At 43.8% G+C, this 26,923-nt stretch overlaps 1 protein-coding gene across 3 annotated transcripts in view; it reads right to left on the reverse strand.

Annotated features, from left to right (window-relative positions):
• Window positions 1-26,923, reverse strand: part of COG2 (component of oligomeric golgi complex 2) — a 442,013-nt gene that overhangs the window by 100,303 nt on the left and 314,787 nt on the right. For all 3 annotated transcript variants that reach the window (XM_077486570.1, XM_077486569.1, XM_077486571.1), the window contains 2 exons: window positions 26,536-26,700; window positions 7,652-7,724 (listed from right to left, as the gene is read on the reverse strand). In XM_077486570.1, coding sequence (XP_077342696.1) covers window positions 7,652-7,724; window positions 26,536-26,700 — 238 coding nt within the window. The remainder of the gene's footprint in view (window positions 1-7,651; window positions 7,725-26,535; window positions 26,701-26,923) is intronic.

Here is a 26,923-nt window from a genome sequence, read left to right on the forward strand (position 1 = left end):
TTTTTTTTTTTTTTTTTTTTTTTGCATTGGTGTCATTTGTGACTGTAATAACTGTTAGGGCAGTTAGAGTTAGCCCCCTTTAGTTCTAATGTACCCCCCTAACCCCCCCAATAAAGGTTTAACCCCGTGATCACCCCCCGTCGCCAGTGTCACTAAGGCTGGGTTCACATTGCAGCGGTTTATGAGAACGAATGTGATTCGCACCGCACTGCAGTGCAAATCACATCCGATCTCTGTGCGATTCGAGTTCAGCCATTCGCCGCACCCGCCGCACCCGCCACACCCGCCGCACCCGCCGCAAATTCGCACGGGACCCTTTTTTTGGCCCGCAGCAGAATCGGATCGCATGGGTGTTCACACCATGCGATCCGAGTTTGCAGATCGCACTGCGATATGCGAACTGATCTGGGGGTGTCAGTAACATTTCACTGACACTCCCAGCAGTTCGCATAGGGCAGTGTGAACTGCCGCCGGGAGGCATGCGATGCGGGAACCCGCCGCGGATTCGCGGCGTTTCCGCATCGCTCCAGTGTGAACCCAGCCTAATAAGCGATCATTTTTCTGATCGCCGTATTAGTGTCACAGGTGACGCTAGTTAGGCAGGTAGGTATTTAGGTTCGCCGCAGCTTTTTATAGCGCCAGGGACCCCCATATACTACCGCATAAAGCCCCCTGATTGCCCCCTAGTTAACCCTTTCACCAGTGATCACCATATAACTGTTACAGGTGACGCTGGTTGGTTAGTTATTTTTTTATAGTTTCAGGGCACCCGCCATTTATTACCTAGTCTCACTAGTGTACCCCTAAATTTAGGGGTGTCTACTTTCCAAAATGGGGTCATTTGGGGGGGGTTTGTGCCATCTTGGCATTTTATGGCCTTCAAAACTGTAACGCCCTTAGAAAGCCTGAAGGCGGTGCTTGGTTTTCGGGGCCCCGTACGCGGCTAGGCTCCCAAAAAGTCCCACATATGTGGTATCCCCGTACTCAGGAGAAGCAGCAGAATTTATTTTGGGGTGTCATTTCACATATGCCCATGGCATGCGTGAGCAATATATCATTTAGTGACAACTTTGTGAAAAAAAAAAAAAAAAAAAAAGTTTGTAATTTTCCCGCAACTTGTGGCAAAATATAAAATATTCCATGGACTCAACATGCCTCTCAGCAAATAGCTTGGGGTGTCTACTTTCTAAAATGGGGTCATTTGTGGGGGTTTTGTGCCATCTTGGCATTTTATGGCCTTCAAAACTGTAATAGGTAGTGAGAAGTGAACTCAAAAATTTACGCCCTTAGAAAGCCTGAAGGCGGTGCTTGGTTTTCGGGGCCCCGTACGCGGCTAGGCTCCCAAAAATTCCCACATATGTGGTATCCCCGTACTCAGGAGAAGCAGCAGAATTTATTTTGGGGTGTCATTTCACATACGCCCATAGCATGTGTGAGCAATATATCATTTAGTGACAACTTTGTGTAAAAAAAAAAAAAAATTTTTTTTTTGTCATTATTCAATCGCTTGAGGCAAAAAAATAAAATATTCAATGGGCTCAACATGCCTCTTATCAATTTCCTTAGGGGGTCTACTTTCCAAAATGGGGTCATTTGGGGGGGTTTTGTACTGCCCTGCCATTTTAGCACCTCAAGAAATGAGATAGGCAGTCGTAAACTAAAAGCTGCGTAAATTCCAGAAAACGTACCTTAGTTTGTAGATGTGACAACTTTTGCGCAAACCAATAAATATACAATTATTGACTTTTTTTTTACCAAAGACATGTGGCTGAATACATTTTGGCCTAAATGTATGACTAAAATTGAGTTTATTGGATTTTTCTAATAACAAAAAGTAGAAAATATCATTTTTTTTCAAAATTTGCGGTCTTTTTACGTTTATATCGCAAAAAATAAAAATCGCAGAGGCAATCAAATACCATCAAAAGAAAGCTCTATTTGTGGGAAGAAAAGGACGCAAATTTTGTTTGGGTACAACATTGCATGACCGCGCAATTACCAGTTAAAGCAGCGCAGTGCCAAAGTGTAAAAAGACCTCTGGTCATTTACCAGCAAAATGGTCCGGTCTTAAAGTGGTTAATTGGTCCAACAGCGGTTTGAGCTTTCTTCTTATTAAGGTTTCTGCCGATAGGTCCGCCAACACTTGTAATGTCTTTTGTTCGTACTGTAGGGGGGGGGGGGGCCCTTTCCTAAGATTGTTCCATATTGTTTCTTTGTCTGAGTACTCATGAAACTTGATGAGCACTTCCCGAGGTGTATCCTCCTTTAATCCAGGTGGTCTCCTCACTCTGTGTACTCTGTCAATTTTTATCTTTTCTACTTCTCCTCTCTCTAATAGGGGATTAAATATTTTATTCATCTTTTCCTCCAGATTTTCTCCATTTTGCTCTGGTCTTATCCTTAAATTTTGGAGCCTATTTTGATTTTCTTGCGTTTCCATTTTATATGAACACTCTCTCTGTTGTCTTTGCAACCCTTTCATTTGTGTTCTTAGCTCAGCTATCGCCAATGTTTGTCTCTCCGTTTTCTCCTCCACCTCTTCTACTCTCTTTAACAAGTGTCCAAAATCCATACGTACATTGGAGACCTCACTTTTAATCAAGTTTTCCATTGTCTCAAACATTGCTAGAATGTCCACTTTAGTGGGCATTTGGGATTCACTTCTCGGATCTTCCCCTTCTGTAACCTCTATATCTGTTTCCGTGCTTTCTTGCATCTTCTCCCCTTGAGCCCCCTTTAATTTAGCTGCCTTTTTTTTGCGCTTTTAGTTGACTGGGCTGTTTTTTTCCCCCCATACTTGGACTTTTGATGTTCCCTTCTTTGGTTGTCAAATATTTCTGGATCGAACTTGCATTTGTACTCGTGTTTAAACTCTCCCTGGGGTTTTTGGGTTCTGTTTTTTGGGATCGGCCTCATTTTTTTTTTTTTTGAGGTTATACCTCCTCCAGCTCACTCCTCTTGCCTCCCCGAATAGTTGCCCCTCAGGGATATGTAGTATCTCTCCTCCTCCTCCTCCCCCTTCCTTCTTGTGTTAACTGAAAACGACCCTTTAATCCCAACCATCTCTTTAATAGTAAGGGGGTCCTCCTCCTTAACCGTATATATAAATAACACAATGCGACTGTCCTAGATCCCGGCATGTATCCCATGCATCTTCAAACATTCCCCTTTAAATCTGCTGGTGTATATTTGACAGGTAGTACATCAGAGGAACCTTTTCCAATCAGTCTGTTCCCTCCTTTTCACTTCCACACTTTAACAAAGGTACCTTATATAAGACAACATGACTATCAACCAGCATTTCTATTGAATATTATTTAGGAACAGTTCCTTCAGCCCGCACAGAATCTGTAGCTGTATCCATTCATGTCAGTACCTTTGCTGTATTAACATTGTCCTTACATTTACTATGTAACTTTTAAAATAGGGTTTTCTTTTACCTTTGCTGTAACACGGCCACCAGCTCTGTTCCCAGAGCTGTAATTCCTGGCAGAACAGAGCCCATCGGAGGAAGGGAGGAGGTGGAGGGTGGGGGGGCGACAGGTCCCACAGTGGGGGATAGAGGACTTCACATTCCAGCAGGTCGCCTGCTATCACGTTGGCTTTCCTCCTGTGCCATCCGGGGGGGGGGGGCAGCTGTGCGCCCCTGCCGGCCAATTTCAGCTCTTTAAAGGGGTAGATTTTCATGGGGGGGCATCCGCGTAGTGACCTCAGTCCATACATCCAATTCCTCCACCACCGCGGATGTCGGTCTCTCCTTCCGCCCTCACAGGCGCCGCGTCATGCTCCTCACCCAGCGTTCTGACGTCACATCCCATCCGTGGCAGTCACGGAAACTTTTTTTGCCTAGGGAGGTGTTTCACTGTGGGGGGAGTGGACTGACTGGGAGTAGAGAGATCGCTGTACCTGATCACTAGAAACAGCGGATCTCTCTCTTCTTCCCTGATAGAACGGGGATCTGTCTGTTTACATTGACAGATCTCCGTTCTGGCTCTGAGGAGTGATTGTGGGTCGCCGGCCACGCGCCTCAGCTCTCACCTGCCCCCTTTAGCTCGTAGAATGAAGGTGGCTGGTTGGTAAGCAGTTAAAGATCAATAATGTGAGGAAACTACGACAAAAAAATGACTTGCCCAATGTAAAGTCATTTAACACCCCCCAAATACCTTATTTTTACATTTTTATTGTCAGTCATGTAGTTGCTCGCTTTTAAAGTGGTTGTAAAGTCACATCTATTATCCTCTGGAGTGTTTGTGTTTTTAAATTATAAAGCTAAATACCTTCTTTGCTCAGCTCTGTGTGGTCACATGTCCTCCCTCGGCTCTCCTACATGATCTAAGGTGTACAGTGGGAGGGCCTGAGATTCCCCTCTAAAGTATGCAAACTAGCAGAAGGAGTACATGTGACCACACAGCAAAGCTGGGCAAAAAAGGTATTTAGCTTTAGAATAATAAAAAAATATATACTCTAGTATAGATCTGATCAGTCAGATATTGATCTGTTCAGATTCTATACCACTACGGGAGGTTTATGCTTTGCGCGTGGGTGTTAGCGGTACTGGCACTAACCTAGCGCTGCCTGGGGCGACGCAGACCCTGACCCTAAAACCTAATTGATATCACCCGCCGGGTGATCAGGGGGTTAAACCTTTATTGGGTAATAAATGGTGGGTGCCCTGATGCTATAAAAAGCAAACTAACTAACCAGAGTAACCGTAACACTTATACGGTGATCACTGGTGAAAGGGTTAACTAGGGGCAATCGGGGTTCAAATTTTTATTAGGTAGTATATGGGGGTCCCTGGCGCTATATAAAAACCTGACAGGGAACCTAAATAACTAACTGGCTAACCAGCGTCACCAGTGAAACTTATACGGTGATCGCTGGTGAAAGGGTTAACTAGGGGCAATCAGGGGGTTAAAACCATTATTGGGTAGTATATGGGGGTACCTAGCGCTATAAAAACCTGGCGGTGAATCTAAACAAATAACTAGCTACCTAGTGACACTAGTGACACTAATGCAGCGATCAGAAAAATGATCGCTTAGTGACACCGGCAAAAGGGGGTGAACCTAAAAAAATAACTAGCTACCTAGTGACACTAGTGACACTAATGCAGCGATCAGAAAAATGATCGCTTAGTGACACTGGCAAAAGGGGGTGAAAGGGTTAACTAGGGACAATCAGGGGGTAAAAAGCGTTATTGGGTAGTATATCGGGGTACCTAGCGCTATAAAAACCTGGCGGTGAACCTAAAAAAAAAAAGAACTAGCTACTTAGCGGCACCAGTGACACTAATGCAGCGATCAGAAAAACGATCGCTTAGTGACACTGGCTAAAGGGGGTGAAAGGGTTAACTCTAGGGGCAATCAGGGGGTTAAACCTTTATTGGGGGGGGGGGTAGGGGGCTACCCTGGACCTAACACTAACTGCCCTGACAGTTTTTACTGTCACAACTGACACTAAATGCAGTGAAAAGTAAATAAATGATCACTGCAATCAGTGACACTGTGACTGGGAGGGGGGGGGGGGATCGGGGGGGGATTTGTGTGCCTACATGTCAGTGTAGTGTTGGTGCACACTTACTTTCAGTGTTCTCCTCGTAGTCCGGTCAAAAAGACCGCCCGAGGAGAATGACATCACTTCCTCCCTGCCTGTGTTTGCTATACACAGCGGGGGAAGCTTCTTATTCGCCAGGAGCGATCGAGAAGGGATGGCCAGAAATCAACGGCCATCCCCTCATCCCGGGTCGCTCCTGCAGCGAAACGGACCGCCGCATCCAGCGGGAGGGGGTCCGATCGGACCCCCCACCCGCTGGAAGGCGAGCACATACATCTACGTGCTTGTGCCTGTCGGTGCCATTGCACCGACGTACATTGCCATGCGGCGGTCCTTAAGTGGTTACACTTTACCAAAGGGGAGGAGCAGCTGCAGCAGAATACTCAATTAAGGCAGGAGAAGGTTCACAGTTCACACACAGATTACAAAAATGACAGGGAGATGCAGAGATGCTGAATACACAGCAGGATAACGGGAGGTACGTAATCTGATCAAGCCATCAGCACTTGATCAGCAGCAATGGTAAGCGTAGTCAGTACACACAGGGGAACACAGGAACATGTAGGATCAACCAGGATTTGTACAACATAGAAAGGGACAATTGACATGGCTAAAGCATTGTGCTATAGCTCGTGCTTTAAAGAGACAGGAGCAGGGTTTTTCTTTTCAGGGTTACAATCACTTTAATACGATGGGGTAGAGACAGAAAAAGATGGTCAACACCAAAAAGATCAAAAACACTGAAAGGCCTGCACAGCAATGCAATGAATGTGTAGGGAAAACTTGTCATCATGGAAGATTTTTGGAAAAGAAATTAAAGTAATAACTTCCTTCCATGATGGTCACAGAGACTAGAAAGATGCATACTTAAGGGGGACTACAGCTTTGCAGATCTGCTCAATGGTGGCACTGGCCCTCTTGGCACGGAATGTTGCAAGAAATCAGGGGAAGTGAGCTGTATTCTTGATGGGACACTTTTAGACTTTTGAGGTATAGGGCAGTCTAATAGCTGACGAGATCTATATAGTGACTGATGTTTGGAGCCCTGAAAAAGAATCAACAGAGCTGTAGACATCTATATTTTTGTGAAGGCCTCAATGTATTGTAAAATACATTTTATACACCCAATGATGCAAATTCTTGTTGCCTCGATTACTGCAGATGGAGGAATCACTTGCGAATGGTTGTAGATACCTTAGGCAAAAATTTGGGGTCAGCAGGTATGTTGGGTATCCGCCATTGTGCATCATCCTTTAGTGGATTGTCCCATGGCAAGGCCTGCTTTAGGAAGTGAGCTTAACTGCCTCCCACTGGTAGCTGGTCTTCTCTTCAAGGTGCCACCACTATGCACGTTTCAGTTGCCAAAAGGTAATCTATATCTAACCTTGGTGTCCCCAAGCTGTGTAGTAAGATGCCAGGCTCCCCCCACTACAGCACACCATGCTTTCGTCATCGTGTCAACCATGCACATCACTTCCAGTCACACAGTCTACCAACACATGGATGTTCTGGGGCAAGCAAGGTTTGAAATGGCTGCTCAACACTTCTGGGACTGGCATCTACCTTGCCAAACATCTGGCTCAGAAAGCAGGGTTCCTGCTTTATCCATCTATACAACCCTTGCCTGTGGGAATTGACAAAGCATGTCACAGGACTATTCAGAAGGTAGGGTGTGCTAGTCTACCACACCAACATAAGGCTAGAGAGCCCCAAGCAGATCGCTGGAAAAAGGAAGGGGCAAGTGTAAGCGACTTAGCCTAAGCAACTTTTCCATATCCCTTTTCATCAGCAGCTAACAGGGAAAACCTGCCTGCAACTCAAGCTTCGGTTAGGTAGAGGGATGCTCAATCATCTCTTTTGGAAAACAGGCGACAGGAAAACAACCAACAGGGAGCTACCTAAAAATGTGCCTGAAGGTGATACAGGAAACACAGAATAAGAAGGAGTTGTGAAGGAGCTTTTAACATCTTTGTGTATGTTTTTTTTCCTGTAGGTGGGCAGGCCCTACCTTTCATATAACCTCCCTGGAGGATGACTTTGAACATAAGCCTCTACTGGATTAAAAAAAACGAGAAATAGAAAAAAATTATCATACCTGTTATTATTGCCATGTTTTTAAAGCCAATGAGGCTGAGCTTGGTTTCAATCATGTCGGTTAATTTTGGTATCTAGAAAAATATATACAAAAGAACAAACATGGAGCAGTTACAATGAAATAAGTAAAACTGTATCTTATATGAGATTTGGAAAATTTAAAATGGTCTGAAAGGCATTAGCTGCAAATGAGTGTAGTTAAATAAGGAAGTTATAAAGGAATGTAATCTAAAAAACAATCATTACAGCAGTGAATGCAAAATGTTTTTTAAAGTCTAACAGTACCTGCTGGCTTTTGTAATAGTATAAAGAATCATCATTCACAAAAAACTCCTGACTACTGACAAATGCAGTGCCAGACCCTGGCCACCTTCACCAACTTGTGACAAATGGCTGGTCAATCTCACACCGCATTGTCTCTGATATGCGACAATGGCACTGTACAAAGACTTTCCAGGTCGCAGAACCACAATCTAAGTGCCAGCAGACAGATTGATTGTCGCTGGGTATGGTTAACACAGTTAACGCTTGATACCCCCAAATCAATCACTGCCGCCAGATATTTTGTAGTAAATTTTAAACATGCGCAATAATAGTGATAACAGGACTTAAAATAAATGTCTGTAAGACAGATAAGAGAAAGGGATTCTGAAAATTCTACGATAGTACATCCAAGATAATTTTACAATTTAAAAAATAATGTTTAAGTAGGCAGGTAAAACTGCTACAAAATATTTACAGAAAAAGGGTATTACAAATGAAAGACAATAATGCAATAGGACGATGAAAAGGGTTTAAAAGTGAAAATACTTAGTGATACTAAACTGGTCTCCCGCAGTACACAGAACATGGAAATGCAATTATTTTTGTAATTCCAAATTATTTTACTCATTAGCAGTATATAGTATTATTGTAACTTTCATCAGTGTCTGGTTAAAGTGGTTGTAAACCCTTTTTGGTGACTTTTACCTATAGGTAAGCTTAGAATAAGGCTTACCTATAGGTAGTGGAAATATCTCCTAAATGTGTGCAGTTTAGGAGATATTTCACTTGTAGTGCTGCAATGTTGTCATTGGCGCATGCATTGCGAAGGAAAGGACCACCGTGCCGTTTCTTCCCCCACTTCACATGATTTGTGGACCTTTGGTAAGTGATAAAACAGTGTTATTACCTGTTAGCTACTTTTTACAGGAATCTTCCAGGGTGGCTTATAGAGAGATAGGCTCCTCCCACCTAGCACAGGAAACACATGATCCACACCATAAAAGCAGCACACATACCTTAGCCCCTCAGTATTAACAAATAACCAAAAGGCTTCAGAATAAGCAATCATTAACCTTCATTAGCGTAGCGTACTCTATGTTTTACATTGCTAATCACCAACAAAGAAGGGAGGGGGCTGACCCGTCCTGGAAGATTCCTGGAAAAAGTAGTTAACAGGTAATAACACTGTTTTTCCAAGTCATCTTCCAGGACGGCTTACAGAGAGGACAAAATAGGACTACTTGATCAGGGTGGGACCACAGCCTGCAGCACTTTCCTGCCGAAAGATTGGTCTTGGCTGGCAAGCAGATCCAGTCTGTAATGCTTTACGGATGCCTGAAACATGGACCAAGTTGCGGCCTTGCAAATCTGGAGGGGAGACGCTCCTGCCTAAGAAGTAGAAACCACTCTAGTGGAATGAGCATTTATCCCTAATGGAGGTGTCCGGGATGCTGCTTTGTATGCCTCCGTGATGGTCTACTTCATTAACCTTGCGATGGTATTTTTAGATACCCTTTTACCCCTGTTTGAACCTGCAAACACAAACAGGCTGGTGGAACGTCGCCATTCCTTGGTGTGCTCTATGTAAGCTATCAAGCATCGCCTGGCATCTATCATATTAAATCCTGCCTACTTGTGGTTTTCAGGATTTCCACAAAATAATGGTATCGCGATCTCTACCGACCTATGGACGTTAGATGGTACTTTAGGGAGAAATGCCAGATCCAGCGAGAGGATAATCTTGTCCTGCAAGATGATGCAGAAGGGCTCAATCACTGAAAGCGCATACATCTCACCAACCCTCCTAGCGGAAACTAGGGCCACCAAAATCACTGTTCCAGGTTAAGAGCTTTATGGGCAGTTCGTCTATTGGCTCAAACTGAGTTTTACAAAGACCTTGCAATACAGTGGATAAGTCCCAGGGAGGGAACCTCCTTGACTTGGGGATCCGCTTAAAGCTGATGGATGCAAGAAATCTCTTGACCAGTCTCCCAGATGCTGAGTCTTCATAATCCTGAGAACCAAGACCTCTTTGGCCAGAATAGTGCGATCAGAATAAGCTTTGCGCTCAACACTCTTATCTTCTGGATAATCTTTGGAATGAGGGCAAAAGGTGGGAATGCATACACCAGATTTGCCTCCCATGATTGGGATAGGGCATCTAGGCCCAGACTGAGATGATCTCTCTGTAGGGAGAAAAATTGTTCCACCTGCCTGTTATGCCTTGCAGCCAAAAGGTCTATTTGTGGGATTCCCCACGTCTGCACTACCTGTTTGAACCCTGTTCGATTCAAGCACCTTTCTGTCCGAGACAAAATCTCCCAGCTTACTGATGTAACTTACTGTGGTAATATTGTTCGAAAGGACCTGCACGTGTCTTCCCCTCACAGTCGAACCAAAGACTACTAGAGCCTTTAGAACTGCACTCAGCTCCCTTGTATAGGAGGAGAGGCTGGCTTCCAGCCAGTTTCAGACCCCTAGGGCCATCTGTGCGCCTGAATGGGCTCCCCAGCCTTGACCGCTGGCATCCGTGGTGACCGCCAGAGGGTTGTGTTGGGACCAAAGTCGACCTGCAGAGAAATTTGCAGGGATCAAACACCACTCTATCAAGAGTTTTACTTCCTGCGGGATCTCTGTCTGCCTCTGAAGAGAGTCCTTCCTTCCATCCCAGACAGAAAGCACGAATGCCTGAAGTACTCAAGTATGGAATTGTGCCCACTGGACTCCTGGGATTGCTGCCGTCATCCAACCAAGAACCCTCATTATACCCTGAATTGAGGTCTCTGTACATACGCAGAGGCTGCTCAGCTCTGCGATTATCTTTGCCACTTTTTCTTTCATCAGAAAAATTTTGGAGTCTATTAGGTATCCTAGGAATACTATACTTTGAGTAGGTAGCAACTGCGACTTCTGATTTACCAGCCACCCCAGCTGCTGAAGGCATCTGATAGTTCTGCTCAGGTTTTATTTTTTATTTTTTTTGGTAAGGGTTTGACCTTAGATTTTAAAGCTGGAACATCAGCTGCGTTTCCTCTGCAGATGAATAAGCGGTCTGTGTTTCCCCGATCGTTTGAGGGTAATACCTCAATCTGTCCCCACGGTTCCCCTGGTAAGGGGTTTGGAGTGGGAGAGAGGGATCTAGCACGCTTCTTACCCCCTTTAATAGAGGATGCAATTAAAGCTGCTAATCTTCCTTCTAAGCCCTGCAGGGCAGAGGAAAATGCATCTTCAATCACGTATACAGGGGCTGAAGTGTGAGAAGCAGTTGCACCACCAATTGCTTCTATTGACTCACCCTAGCTTGCCATGTCAGGTATCTCCAGAGAGGATGACAGTGTGGAGGCATGACTGGAGTTCCTAGAGCCTAGGGGTGGAAACCTTGGTACCCTTGTGGTACACTGGAAGTCAAATGTGCTAAGCACAAAGCAGAGGCGCTTTAAGAAACAAGCTATGGTATTTGCTGAACAATAGTTTTGGTAAAAGAAAACTGTCACCATGAGGATCAGCCTTTGATGCCGAGTACCATAATATTTCCTGTGCTGGAAATGCCTGTTTACACACCTTTACATGCCCAGCGCGCCTGCTTTTAGTGCGACAGACTTCTGTCTTCAGCATATGAACAGAGCGTCTGTGTCAAGCCTGTTACCACACCTCTCCAGGAGGGGAGGGGGAGGGCAATTTATGTCAGCAGTGTTTGTTAGGCTCCAAGTTTTAAAGGAAGACTTCACTTTATACAAAAAAAATGCAAATAGCTGCCTTTGCATGTTCATAAACTACTGCTGTAACCCCTTTAGATCCCTCAGAAGAGGAACACCATCTGTTCAATTAGGAACCCCCTCTGGCTGCTGGGACCACACCCGCTGCTATAGCCAGACACAGAGCTGCTGAAAAAGGCATTGTAATAGAGGAAAGGAGACATTTTAAAAGGCATACAGAGTTAATTATATTTATATATGGGAGAAAAAGCATAGGTGGACCTTTTACAGTTCCTAGGCTTCTCCCCTTACCTTATCCTTGCTACATCACAGCGGGAAGCGTAGTTAAACCTTCCAAGACTGGGGCCCTTTTAATATGGGTTTCCCTTATGTACATGTTCGCTTGCCATGAGAATAAAACCCCCCCTTTTCTTAGGGTCGGGGGGATCAAGCTTATCACCTTCTCCTCCAGCATACTCTGTAGGAGGGGAGACAGCTCTTTGGAAGGGAAAAATATTTTTTATTTGGCGAAAGGAAACCCTTTCTTTTTATCAGTCAACCTTTCTAGGACAGATTCTAGCTCTTTCCAAAGACCAGATCTCCATTAAAGGGGAGGGAACAAAGTTTGTTCCTTGACACTGTCTCACTCCCAGGACTTCAGCCAGATAGCCCTCCTGGCTCCATTAATTAATGCTGTAGACCTGGCCGAGAATCTAACAGACTCCGTGGACGCATCTGCTATATAGGCTACTGAATTATTTAGCGTTGGTAAAGCATCCAAAATCTCTTCCCTCTGAGTATCTGACTCCAGAAGAGTGCGAAGCTGTTTAAGCCATAAATCAAGCATACGCTCCATGCATGTAGTGGCTAGTGCTGGCTGAAAGATAGCGGAGCAGGTTTCCCACGCTTTCTTTAAACACCCTTCCGCCTTTCTGTTCATTGGCTCCTTTAAAGTGCCTTCGTCCTCAAAGGAAAGCTCTGAACCCTTCGAAACTTTAGATAGGGAAGCGTCCAGTCTGGGGCACTTTTCCCACAACATTGTATCTTGTTCTTTGAAGAGAAACCTTCTTTTCAAATTCTTAGGGAAGAAGACTTCCCCTTTTCCGGTTTCTTCCATACCAGAAGTACTGTCTCTTTCTAGGGACGTATGTACCGGAAAGGGTCTGCTTAGGCTGAAGGCCTGCATATAAAAAGGTCATGTACAGACAACTCGTGGTCCTCCAGCTCCAGGGTTACATAGTTACATAGTTAGTCAGGTTGAAAAAGACACAAGTCCATCCAGTTCAACCACAAAAAAAATAATATCATACAATCCCATAATATACCCAATTCTATACCCACAGTTGATCCAGAGGAAGGCAAAAAACCCCAGCAGAGCATGATCCAATTTGCTAAAGCAGGGGAAAAAATTCCTTCCTGATCCCCCGACAGGCAATCGGATTTTCCCCGGATCAACTTTACCTATAAATGTTAGTAGCCAGTTATTTTATGTACACTTAGGAAATAATCCAGGCCCTTCTTAAAGCAATCCACTGAGCTGGCCAGAACCACCTCTGCAGGGAGTCTATTTCACATTTTCACAACTCTTACTGTGAAGAAACCTTTCCGTATTTGGAGATGAAATCTCTTTTCCTCTAGACATAAAGAGTGCCCCCTTGTCCTCTTTGTTGACTGTAAAGTGAATAACTCAACACCAAGTTCCCTATATGGACCCCTTATATATTTGTACACGTTGATCATATCCCCCCTTAATCTCCTCTTATCAAGAGTGAATTCAGTTCCTCTAATCTTTCCTCATAGCTGAGTTCCTCCATGCCTCTTACCAGTTTGGTTGCCCTTCTCTGCACTTTCTCCAGTTCCCCGATATCCTTTTTGATAACTGGTGCCCAAAACTGAACTGCATATTCCAGATGAGGTCTTACTAATGATTTGAACAGGGGCAAAATGATATCTCTCTCTCTGGAGTCCATACCTCTCTTAATACAGGAAAGGACTTTGCTCGCTTTGGAAACCACAGCTTGGCATTGCATGCTATTATTAAGCTTATGATCTACCAAAACCCCCAGATCCTTTTCCACTATGGATTCCCCCAGTTGTACTCACCCTAGCATGTATGATGCATGCATATTCTTAGGCCTCAAGTGCATAACTTTACATTTGTCAACATTAAACCTCATCTGCCACATAGTTGCCCAATTAGACAGAGCATTGAGGTCGGCTTGTAAATTGGAAACATCCTGTAAGGACATTATTCCACTGCATAGCTTGGTGTCATCTGCAAAGATGGAAATGTTACTTTTGATCCCAGACCCAATATCATTTATAAAGATATTAAAAAGTAAGGGTCCCAGCACTGAACCTTGGGGTACACCACTGATAACCTTAGACCATTCAGAGTAAGAATCATTAACCACTACTCTCTGAATTCTGTCTTTTAGCCAGTTTTCTATCCATTTACAAACCGATATTTCCAAACCTGTAGACTTTACCTTACACATGAGCCGTGTGTGCGGAACTGTATCGAACGCTTTTGCAAAATAAAAAGTATACCACGTCCACTGCCACCCCTCTGTCCAAGGTTTTACTTACCACCTCATAAAGAGAAATCAGGTTTGTCTGACCACTTCTGTCGTTCATGAATCCATGCTGTCTGTTGCTTAAAATATTTTTTTTCCTGCAAAAACTCATCTATGTGGTCTTTTATTAATCCCTCCAGTATCTTCCCAACTATAGAAGTTAAACTAACAGGTCTATGAGTTACTTGGTAAAGACTTTGTTTCCTTTTTAAATATAGGCACCACATTGGCCCTGCGCCAATCCAGTGCTACTATTCCTGTCATTAATGAGTCCCTGAAAATTAGATACAATGGCTTTGAAATTACAGAGCTCAATTCTTTTAGGATCCGTGAGTGGATGCCATCAGGTCCAGGTGCTTTATCCACCTTTATTCTGTCCAAATATTTCTGGACCATATCACTTTTGAGCCATTGTGGATTTGGGGCTGCGTCACTACCACCCCTATTATGGACACGAGCTCCCCCATGCTCCTTTGTATACACAGAGCTGAAGAAAGTATTTAATAAGTTAGCCTTCTCTTTGTCCCCAGTCACCCACTCCAGATTATTTTGTAAAGGGCCTACATGCTCAGACTTGACCTTTTTACTATTAATATATTTGAAGAATTTTTGGGGGTTTGTCCTATCTTTTGCAATCTGTCTTTCATTTTGAATTTTTGCATCCTTGATTTTCGTTTTACATATTTTGTTATATTCTTTGTAACATTTAAATGACACTAGCGTTCCTTCATTTTTATATTTTTTAAAAGCTCTTTTTTATAGTTTTTTATAGTTTATGGCTTTTTTAACTTTGGCCGTGAGCCACATTTTATTTTTAGCCTTTTAAACATATTGCCCATGGGAATATACTTTGCTGTGAGATCACAGTCTTTTTGAAGAATTCCCATTTCTGTTCTGTGCCCATTGATGCCAATATTCTCTCCCAGTCTAGGTCCTGGAGAGCAACCCTTATCCTTGGAAAACTTGCTCTCTTGAAATTAAGTGTTTTTATCTTTCCCGTATTCAATTTTTGCATACAGTTAACGTCAAATGAAATCATGTTATGGTCACTGCTACCCAGGTGTTCCTTTAGCTGAACATTAGTAATACGTTCTGCATGGTTTGAGATTACCAGGTCCAACAGAGTATCATTCCTAGTTTGGGCCCCAATAAACTGGACCATAAAATTGTCCTGTAATAGTTTATAAATTTTTGCCCTTTAACTGTCCTAGCAGTGCCATTACCCCAGTCAATTTCTGGGTAGTTAAAATCCCCCATTATCACTGTCCCAGCCCTTGCAGTCCTTTCTATCTGTGCAAGGAGCGAAGTCTCCACCTCCTCATTAATATTGGGCATCGTATATAGCCTTTAATAGTTCCTCCGTTTCCTCTGCAGGAAAAAGGGATTTTTGAACCTTTGATGAGCTTGTCTAAACAGTCCAGACATGTACTTTTCTTCCGCCCATAAGGCATTTTCTGGGTATCTTTGTTTTGCTATCTCTGGGCTCATGGGCTTTGTCCTGAAATGAATCAAATGACAAACGCCAGCACATTGCTTCCACTGAAGACAATACCAGTAACAAAAACACCCTGTGGATTACAAAAATTCTAATCCAAGAACCTTTTTAAAAGTACCCACCGCCGGAGCCTATGCTAGTATGTGCGACACCTGTCCACACTAAGCATAACAAAAAAACAGGCTCTGGAAGAAAACACAACACCCCCTGTGCCCCCCCTACAGAAGGATAAGAAAAGGGAAGGCGCAGTCTGCCCCCTATTTTCTTACCTTAGGGCCTGAATCAACAGATTGTGCCTCCAGACCTACTTCCATGGATCCTGGAAGCCTTCAGCGCCATCTTGCTATTCTGGCCCTTATATAAGGAGGTGTGGAGAATCCGGGGCAGCGCTGTGGATCTGACGCCGCCCTCCAGCACAGCCCTGTTATCCCCAGCTAGGCTTCACTGGGAGTACCAAGATGGCTGCCACTGGTCTTCCTGCCACGTCACTTCCTGTCACCCAGTCCTGGAAGTTACCTCATCACTCTGTGCCACCAGCATGAGCCACATGCTGGGGAGAAAGAAGCCCTGTATATGGAGATCTCTGTAAACAGCAGAAAAAGGAAAAGGTACCCGGACCATGTGGCGGCCTGCGCCTCCACTAGGAGAACACCCTGCAGTGCCATTTCGGATGGACCAACTGGATCACCTCCTCCACTCCTCACAGGTACCTCACTGAGGCTACAACTCAATCGGGAGAGGGGGTCCCTTACCTTCACCCCAGATCACTCCATCAGGTCACTGGGTGGCCCTAACTGACTCATACCCCAGGAGTACTACCCCTGTTTGCCCTGGGTATGGACATCGGGAGGCCCCTGCCACCTAGCACGAAGGCCGAAAACAACTGTTTGGTGTTCCTGTCTGGCCAGAGGAAACACAAATACTGAGGGGCTAAGGCATGTGTGCTGCTTTTATGATGTGGATCATGTGTTTCCTGTGCTATTTTTTTTTTTTGCCCATTTTTCTTTGTAAAATAGGTCAAGCTCTGTCAGATTGCATGCAGAGCGTCTGAACTGATTTTTTAAAGTCTTGCCAGAGATTATCAATTGAATTTAGGTCTGGACTTTGTTTTGACTGGGCCATTCTAACATGTGAATATGCTTTGATCTAAACCATTAAAATGTAGCTCTGGCTGTATGTTTAGGATCGTTGTCCTGTTGGAAGGTGAACCTCCGTCCCAGACTCAAGTCTTTTGCAGACTAACAGGTTCTCTTCTAAGATTGCCTTGTATTTGGCCATCTTTCCATCAACTCTGACCAGCTTCCCTGTCCCTGCTGAAGACATGATGCTGCCACCATGTTTCATGGTGGGGATGGTGTGTTCAGGGTGACGTGCAGTGTTAGTTTTCTGCCACATAGTGTTTTGCTTTTAGGAAAAAAACTTGCATGTCTCATCTGACAGGAACACCTTCCACATATTTGCTGTGTCCCCCACATGGCTTTCTTCCAACAATGGCTTTCTTGCCACTCTTCCATAAAGGCCAGATTTGTGGAGTACATGATTAATATAGTTGTCCTGTGGCCAAATTCTCCCTCTTGAGCTTTGGATCTCTGCAACTCCTCCAGAGTTACCATGGGCCTCTTTGCTGCTTCACAGATTATACTGCTCTTCTCGCCTGGCCTGTTAGTTTAGGTGGACGGCCATGCCTTAGTAGGTTTGCAGTTGTGCCATACTTTTTCAATTTTTGGATGATGGATTGAACAGTGCAACTTCTCCACAACTTTATCCTTGACCTGTCTGGTGTGTTCCTTGGCCTTCATGATGCTTTTTATTCACTAAGGTTCTCTAACAAACCTCTGGGGGCTTCACAGGACAGCTGTATTTATACTGAGATTAAATGAAACACTGGTGGACTCTATTTACTAATTAGGTGACTTCTGAAGGCAATTGCTCCACTAGATTTTAGTTAGGTGTATCACAGTAATGGGGGCTGAATACAAATGCACGCCACACTTTTCAGATATATTCATTTGTAAAAAAAAAAAAAATTCAAAAACATTTATAATTTTCCTTCCACTTCACAATTATGCGCCTCTTTGTGTTGATCTATCAGATATAATCCCAATTAAATACATTTACGTTTTTGGTTGTAACATGACAAAACGTGGAAACTTTCAAGGGGTGTGAATACTTTTTCAAAGTACTGTCCCTCTCTAATGAGCAGGTTATCAAAAACAATTGATCCAAAAGGTTATTCAAAAATTTGGCAAATTTTACTCTTAGATGCAAAATTAGGCCCCATATTACCTAAGGCTCCTGAGGTTTATTTCAGGAAGGCCTGGAGACTTAAAAACATGGCTGCTCCTAGTAGGTTTCTTGGAAATCGTAACACAAACACTGATATACAGGGATAATTTGATAACAGAGTATGTGTCTTCAAATATAAAAAATGTGGTTGTTTGACGTGCCAATTTATCATGGTCAGTCTACTTTTTGTGATTCTAATAGCAGTGTCTTTTTCCAGACAATTTATCACATGTTCAAAGGGATGAGCTCGGTGTTCGATTCGAACGCATGTTCAACTCGAACATCGGCCGTTCGTCTGTTCGGCGAATTCAGAACTTTGTGGACCATTCGCACGAAAGTCGTGTGGCACGAACGGCCCACAATGCACTACGCCATCGCAGTGCATTGCTGGCTCATGATTGGCCAAGCATGCACTGTGACCCCGCATGCTTGACCAATCACAGCGCCAGCAGCGAGGAGAGCCATAATCAAAGCATCCTGCCTGTGGCCAATTATAGCTCAGGGGGTTTAGTACACACCCCACAAAATATAAGGCCACCAGCGTGGCGGCCTTGTGTAGTGTGTTGGCGTGCAGGGACAGTGTGTTCTTTTCTCAGCCATTTGCAAGAGTTAGTGGGTGTTGTGTGCCTTCAGCCTAGTATACACCTGTATCTACCCTTTATTGCTATTGCTCTCTAATACCGTCTGCATGAGTTAGTGGGTGTTGTGTGCCTCCAGCACAGTATACACCCGAAGATACCCCTTATTGCTGGTGGCGTTTGTTGCATAGCTTGCATATTAGCCTTTAAAATTAGCACTTTTGATTTTGAATGTTCGAGTCCCATAGACTTTAATAGGGTTCTAAATTCGTACGAATTTTCAGTCTGTTCGAATGTTCTGGTGCGAACCAAACCGGGGGGTGTTCGGCTCATCCCTAACGGCTTGCAATCCCCATGTAAATTGTTATATGTAGGATGCACGAAACACACCCTGTGGAAAAGAGTGGGGGGGGGGGGGGGACCCATAGGTTCATCAAAAAAGGGTCCACTAAACACAACGTCCCTCAACATTTACAATAAAAACATTCAGGTCCTTAAGGTTTTTGTGGTTGAAGTAATGCCCAATCATCTTACAGAGAATTAAAAGTTTCTTAGAGCATTTAGATGTGAGAGCTTTTGGATACACACCTTACTGCCCCGACAGTGAAAAATCCTACACAGGTGGGGTACACTGTGGTGTAGTTTCCACCCCTCTCTCCTGTTTCTGTGTATTGTTGGCCCTTTTTCTCCAATTTTACAACATTAGAAACATTTATATTCCCTCTCTTTCTCCCCCCCTTTCCCATCTCTCCTTTTCTAAAAAGAGGGTGATTACTCATGATATGGTCATGTACCCTTTCACCATGTTTATCGAGTTTTATTCCTTTTATTTCGTTTTATTTCATGTTTTTATTTTTTCATGTTATATTTACGATTTGCCATTATGCTTATGTATTTTTATATATAGATTTATTATCTCAATTTAATTTTGATGCTTTTAATACTATTACAAGCATGGACAGTTTGGAGGCACACTGACTTACTTTTTGAGCTTTAGCTTCTTCCCCCTCCATGTACTAGTCCTGCTTTATTTAAAGGTTTGTGTCTCCATCTTTAGATTTGCTATCCCTTAAAAAGTGCATTATCCTTGAGGCACGTTAGTATTTCCTTTTTTCCGGTGGATCGACTTGGTGGACCAGTGTGGACCTCATGTTCCACTCTTCGAGGTATGTGTACCCTTGGGACTGGCTTTTTACATCTTTCTGCTAGCTTAACTACTTAAAGACCACCTCCTGTGTATATACGTCAGTACTTTGAAGGATATCTCGGTAACGGCAGCAGCTGCTGCCACAACAGAGGTATCCCTTTTTGCAGGAGGCGGTCCTGTTTACGATAATGGTGGTCTCCGTGGCAGGTTCACAGAGAGATCACAGTTATCGGTGGCGGGAGAGGTGCCACCCCCCGCCACTCTCCGCCGCTGATCGGGTGCTTCATGTTGTTGGGTATGGAGACGAGTGAGGCTAAGATGGCCCCCACTCGTCTCTATACCATAGGAGGGTGGAAGCGACATCAAAACGTCACTTCCGCCCATACCTCTTAAAAGGAACATTTTTTCAAATGACTTTTTTTTCTTTTTTTATTGCATTTAAGTCCAAATATGAGATCTGAGGACTTCTTGAACCCCAGATCTCATATTTAAAAGGACCTGTCATGCTTTTTTCTATTACAAGGGAAGTTTACATTCCTTGTAATAGGAATAAAAGTGATCTTTTTTATTTAAACAGTGTAATAATAAAATCAAGTAAAATAAATAAAAATTTTTAAACACCCCGTCCCGATGAGCTCACGCACAGAAGCGAACGCATACATGAGTAGCACCCGCATATGAAAACGGTAGTCAAACCACACATATGAGGTATCGCCGTGATTGGTAGAGTGAGAACAATAATTCTAGCCATAGACCTCCCCTGTAAAGCAAAACATGCAACCTGTAGAATTTTTTAAATGTCGCTTATGGAGATTTTTGAGGGTAAAAATTTGACGCCATTCCACAAGCGGGCGCAATTGTGAAGCATGATATGTTTGGTATCAATTTACTTGGCGTAACATGATCTTTCACAATATAAAAAAAATTGGGCTAATTTTACTGTTGTCTTATTTTATTCAAAAAAGTGTTTTTTTTTTCACAAAAAAGTGCGCTTGTAAGACCTCTGCGCAAATACGGTGTGAAAAAAAGTATTGCGATGACCGTCATTTTATTCTCTAGGGTGTTAGACAAAAAAAAAAAAAAAACATATAGGGTGCTGGACACTGGCATGCCCCTTAAGGCGTGAACTTCCCCCATATAACCCCTCCCATTACTGGGAGTCTTCAGTTTTGTAGCCAAGCAATCAAAGTGTATAAGAAGAAGGGAGGGACCTCTGTGTCCCATGATGTACATCAAAGAAAAGGATTTTACAGGTAAGCTGTTTTAAAAATCCTATTTTCTTTTCTTACATCAGGGGACACAGAGCCGTAGTAATAACTATGTGGGATGTCCCATACCAATAATAACTGAAGGGGGGGGGGGGGGCAGAATCAAGGAAACAGGAGGCCAGAGGACTCATTCTGCAGCCTGCAGTGTATGCTGTGCCCAAAGGCAATATCCTCATGACCTTTAATATCGATTTGAAAAAAATCGGATAAAAGTCTGAACCAAAGACCAATGTTGTGGTCTTACAGATCTGAGCCATAGAGGCCTGATGATGCACCACCCAAGCGGCACTAATCACCCTGGATGAATGTGCTCTTAATATGAAAAGGAAGAATTTTCTTCTTTAAGCTGAAGCTTGATCAATCACTTGACAAATCCATTTGGAAAATAGTGGATCTTGACGCTGCCTGTCCATATCTTGGACCCTCTGGCAGTACAAACAAAACCCGTGTTTTGCGAACCTGAGCGGTCACTCTTAGATTCTGATCGCTCTTACTACAGCAAGAGACTGTAGTGCTTTATTTTCCCCAGAATAAGGCTTCTGGGGAGAAACAAGGAAGAATAATATCTTTGTTTAAATGAAAACCTATTACCATCTTTGGTAAGAATTCAGGATGAGGACATCAAACCACCTCGTACTTATGCATGATGAAATATGGCTCTTACAAGACAGAGCCGTTAGTTCCAATACTCTTCTAGCAGAAGAAATGGCAAGCAAAAAAGATTCTTTGTCAAACAACCAAGAGAATTTCTGGTAAGGTTCAAACGGCTTATTTAACAAAGCCGACAAGACCAATTTTAAATCCTAAGGATTTAGAGGTGCCTTAATAGGGGGAATAAACAGTGTTACCCCCCTGAATAAGCGACGCACCAAAAGTGGGAAGCAAGAGGCCATAGAAAAAGACATAGACAAGGCCTGGATCTGGCTCTTGATAAAAGTCAAGGCCAGCTTAATTTCAGATCCCATATGCAGGAATCCTGTCTATTGACATACTTCCTGGGGTGCCAACCCCTGGATCCATACCAAGAAACCTATGCCTTCCAGATTCTATAGCAAGTGATTCTGGAAGCCGGTTTCCCGGCATTAGTCAAAGTAGACACTACTGAAGGAGATCACCCACAATCTTTTAAAAGAGTGGGATTCAACAGTCAAACCTGTTAAACTCCTTGTCCATAAAGTAGGATGAAATACTGGATCCTGTGCAAGAAGGTCTGGCTATAATGGCAGAGTCCAAAAGGACTTCAAATGCCCTCTTTATGATCTTGATAAATTAAGATCTTCTGGGACCCGCTGGGGCCTCCAGAATCACCTCCTGTTCCTGCTCAATCCTGCGGAGAAGGCGCTAGAGTAGCAGAGCTGGAGGAAATGCATAGATCAGTGAGAATTGATCGAATGGGAAGACTAATGCGTCTGTTCTGCCTGCTAGAGGACCCCTTGTTTGACAAAGTTGTCGACCTTATTAATGAATCTGGGTGCAAATAGGTCCATGTCCGGAGTACCCCATCTGACATACTGCTAGGAAGATGTCGGGGTGAAGAGGATCATTCTCCAGGTAATAATTGTTGGCGTCTCAAGTAGTACACCTGAAATATTAAAATTGCAGATAGGCAAGGAGTGTTGTGTTCTGCCAAAGCTAGAACATTATTCACCTTTTTGGGCAGCACAACTTCTCGTGCCTCCCCTGGTGATCGATGCAAGTCACTGCCATGGCTCTGTCAGACTAAATGCTGTCAGGACAGTCCTGTAATCTGACCACCAAGATTCTATGGCCAGATGTACTGCCTGAAACTTCCAACAAAGTTGATAGGCAAGGTCCTTTAACCTGGACCATCTCCCATGGACAGAATCTTCTTCCAGGGCTGCTCCCCCATCCTACAAGGCTGGCATCTGTTAACACCTTGCAGGATAAAGATATTCCCTCCTGCTTGATAACCACCAATTTAGGCTCTGACCTATGTTGGGAACCAAGCGTATTGGAAACATACAAGGCCTAAATCCTCTTTATTCCAGACCAACAGGATGGTGTCTTGAAGCAGTCTTAGAATAAAACTGCGTGTAAGAAACGGCCTTGAAGAAGGAGGCCACCATTTCCCCTAAAAATCTCCTGCAGCCAAAATGAAGGAATGAAAATGAAGGAACAATGGAACTGATTCACGTCTGGGGTAAGAATATCTTCTTCTGTATGGTATCCATAACCAGTCCCCAATTAATCTCCTTGATGGTTTTAAGGAGAATCTTCCTAGGCTGAGAATCCAACCTAGAGATTTCAGCTATCTACAGCTGAGATCAGACTCTGGTTTTAGACCTGAGACCGAATGATCTATTCAAAGTAGATCTTCTGATAGGCTAGGACCGCTATGCCTTGAGCCTTTAACATGGCATAAGGAGGTGCCAGAACGGCAAAAGACATCTTGTCTTTAAAAGGAAAATCCAACCTTAACTTGCTGGATCCTTTAACATCACTGCATTATCCACTGGACATGTGAGACTCTACTCACTGAGGTGATTGCAGCATTAATAGCTGGAACCTCCCATTTTTTTCATAGAAATGTTCCCATTCAGAATATATAAGTTATGCATGAATAGGAAAAAACATCCCCAGGTGGGGGAGGTTCAAATGAACCCTAATTAGAGGTAGATAGCTCAAGAGCCTGTGGCAGGCAACAAAATGGTTAAGTAAGGGAGTAGACAAAAACCTGACTTGTGCGGCTACTCCCTCCCTGTTAGGATCCTCTGAAGAGGAAAAATAAGTATCTTCCAATATTTGGGAAGATCTACCTGATCCCTAGCCTCCTGCACCTCAACAAAAGGGCCCAGAGGACTAGATGGGAATCTGCTAGGTTTAGTCCTACTATGGAGAGACATCATAGCAAAAATCTTTTAAATGTTCTACAAAAGTGTTCTACCCTTGACGGCTTTATCTGACTGGCCGTATTTTTCTTTTTACCTCTCGTTCTTCTTCTTTTGGAAGGATTTTTAGTTTGTTGTATACCATTAACCCCTTAGAGGGGTTCCTGGTCCCTTTGTCACTCATAGCTTACAGTACAAAGCAGAGGCAGTACCAGTAAAAGAATGTTTCACTTGCTAGGCTATAGTACAGTACAATAACTGCTATTACTCCTAGCTATACAGTACAATGTTGCCAAAAGGAAAATGCCTGCGTCACCAAACCTGACCAGCAACAACTCTGCTCTGTCCCTCCACCGCCAGGCAGTAGCTTCTCTTGCAGAGCTCTAACTACTTCCTACATGTGTGGCCGGCGTCTGACGCCATTTAGCCAATGCCCCTGCACGAAAACACCCCCCTTCCTGTTTCAAACAGGGAAGCGAATCTCCTGCGTGAGCACCGGCATCATGGCGGGCGGTGGCGGGGGGGTAAATCCTACGCTTGGCGAGTGGCCGTGACTTGTCCAAAAAAACTTTTTTCCATTTTAAAGAAAAAGAGGCAGCTTGCTTGCATTCAAATAGATCAAAATCACCAATCTGGGGGCCCAGGAAGTGATCAGACCCCCCTTCATACCTGAGGGTCTGAGCTTGCTTGAACGGAGAGGAGAGTGGAGCTTCTGCCGTTTCCAGCGTCAGAATGGTGAGTGCTCAATACAGCCTCCAGTGGTGACACATAGGAGAGATTATCTCCCCTACCTTTCCTTGCAGCAGGGTTTGTCAAAGATAAACAAAACAAAAAAACAATCTACGCCCTTCACGGTAGGCTCCAAGACCTTGAAAGGAAACCTTCAGGAACAGGGGTACACTCAGGTAATCCCGCAATCCTGGACCTGCGAGAAGACCCTGCCAGTAAACCTGTATTGGCCTTACTACCAAAAAGTACTGGATCCCAGGGCCCAGCTTAAAAGCATTCGCAAGCAAAACCTTGTGTCTTTGGATGAGGAGGCCCAGGTACCATTCATTTAGTCCATTACGGAGACATCCGAACTGATCCGGTTAGGATGGCTGGCTCTCATCAAAGGATTACTTCCCGTGGAGCTCAGTACACACATCGTGTACAGTACATTACACGTGCCCAACACCTTAGACACTGGCATAAAAAACTGAGGACGCCCAGTAATGGGGGGGGGGGGTTATATGGGGGAAGTTCACGCCTTAAGGGGCATGCCAGTGTCCAGCACCTGATATGCCGATATAACCCACATAGTTATTACTATGCCTCTGTGTCCCCTGATGCAAGAAAAGAAAACCCGTTTTAAACATGTAAACACCGAGTCTGAAAAAGAGGCCTGGTCCTTTAGTGGTTAAGGTCTTTTCACTATTTCCCAATGCTTACAGATTGGTCTGCTCATCCCATCATTCCCCTTACTCGAGTGGCCACCAGGACTGCGTAATGAAGCGATCTCTGCTCAACGCCGCACTGCAGTACTGCCAAATTTGTGTGCATTGTTTATGTGGTTCCTGACTGCAGTAGACATTGTTTTATGGCATTCTGTAATTATTAAAGTGGACATTAGTGTCATCTTTGGGTGGTTCTGTTTGTATCCACAAAATTTTTCCACAGACTACACATTGCTCTTGTAGGGGGGGTAGTTGCCATCTTTGCACACATTCATGTGTTTTTTTTTTTTATGCTTTGGATTTTCTGTAGTTATACCTTTATGTGCAAAATCATTTTTAATACAGGATTTTTAAAAAAAAATTTGTTTAGCAACCACTGTAACCCCTTTGCGCCGACAGCCTCCTGGCTCTTTAAGAGTTCTAAAAGCCAGGATGTGGGCATTCGGGTCATGTGACCACTGATTGGTTGTCACAGTGGTCACATGATCGGAACGCTACCGATCGTGAGTATGTATCAGCACCTGCCAGCTACTGTGATGGGAGTGTGCAGGGAGAGCGCTTTCAGCATGGTAAGTTCTTTTAAAGTGGTTGTAAACTCTTACAAACCCCTTTGACCTACAGGTAAGCCTAGATTAAGGCTTACCTGTAGGTCCAAGAAATATCTCCTAAACCTACATGGTTTAGGAGATATTTACTAAAATACAGTCACCGCTGTCTATGGCGCATGAGCCGTAGACAGCGGCACTCAGGTGCACTATCGCGGCATGCTGCTAACGGCGATATGCCGTTAGTGGTGGCTCCCGTGCGCATGCGCGGGAGTGCCGTCATCGCTGCTCCGGAGCTGTGAGTGGCCGGAGCAGCGATACCCAGAAGAAGATGGATGCTCCATACTACAGGGGACAGCGGTGACATCACTAGCTCCTTTGTCAGGTAAGTGACACATAATGGGCTACTATGTGATGTATAGTAGCCCATTATGCTTTACCTTTGCAGGGAGACAAAGTAGTAAACTCATCAGGGTTTACTTCCTCTTTAAGAGGGCCGCATATATGCTGCCACCTGGTGTTAAGGCTCACCCGCAGAATGGCAAGATATATGCGTACAGCCTGCGTCAAGAACCTACATGAATATGTGATCACCGAATATATAACATATAATATATTTATGCTATTTTTATGTGCGTACCATCAAACCAAGATTATCCAAGATAACATTTTCCCAATTATAACCACATGCATATACTAATGTATAGTAAATTCAAAAACACTGAAAATTCCAGACTGTTGCCTACCTGATCTACGATTTTATCCATATCGGCAACAAGCAGAATTAACTGGTGTGTTGATAATCTGGAGGACTGGGTCTCTGGAGGTGATGTAGCGGCTTGTTCTTCAGTATTTTGTGTAAAACCTTTACTCTCAGACATATTGCATTCTGAAGTGACACAGGATGCCACCTGTCAAATGATCAGAGTACACACAAAAAATAAATAAAAATTAGCGTGTGAAAAATGAAGAAAAATAAAAAAAAATGGTCTGGTGGGAAAGTTAATGCATTCTGAATAAATATTTAGCATGCTAAGAATAAATGTAAAAAAGATCTCTGCCGAGTTACAAAGAATGTGGTGTGAGGGAAGAATTAAACATTGCTGAAAGTACTGCTTACAGCCTACACTTTAC

The sequence above is a fragment of the Lithobates pipiens genome, unplaced genomic scaffold (assembly GCF_037356315.1).
Source record: "Lithobates pipiens isolate NorthernLeopardFrog02 unplaced genomic scaffold, aLitPip1_a1.2 Scaffold_18, whole genome shotgun sequence".
In the NCBI taxonomy this organism is placed as follows: domain Eukaryota; kingdom Metazoa; phylum Chordata; class Amphibia; order Anura; family Ranidae; genus Lithobates; species Lithobates pipiens.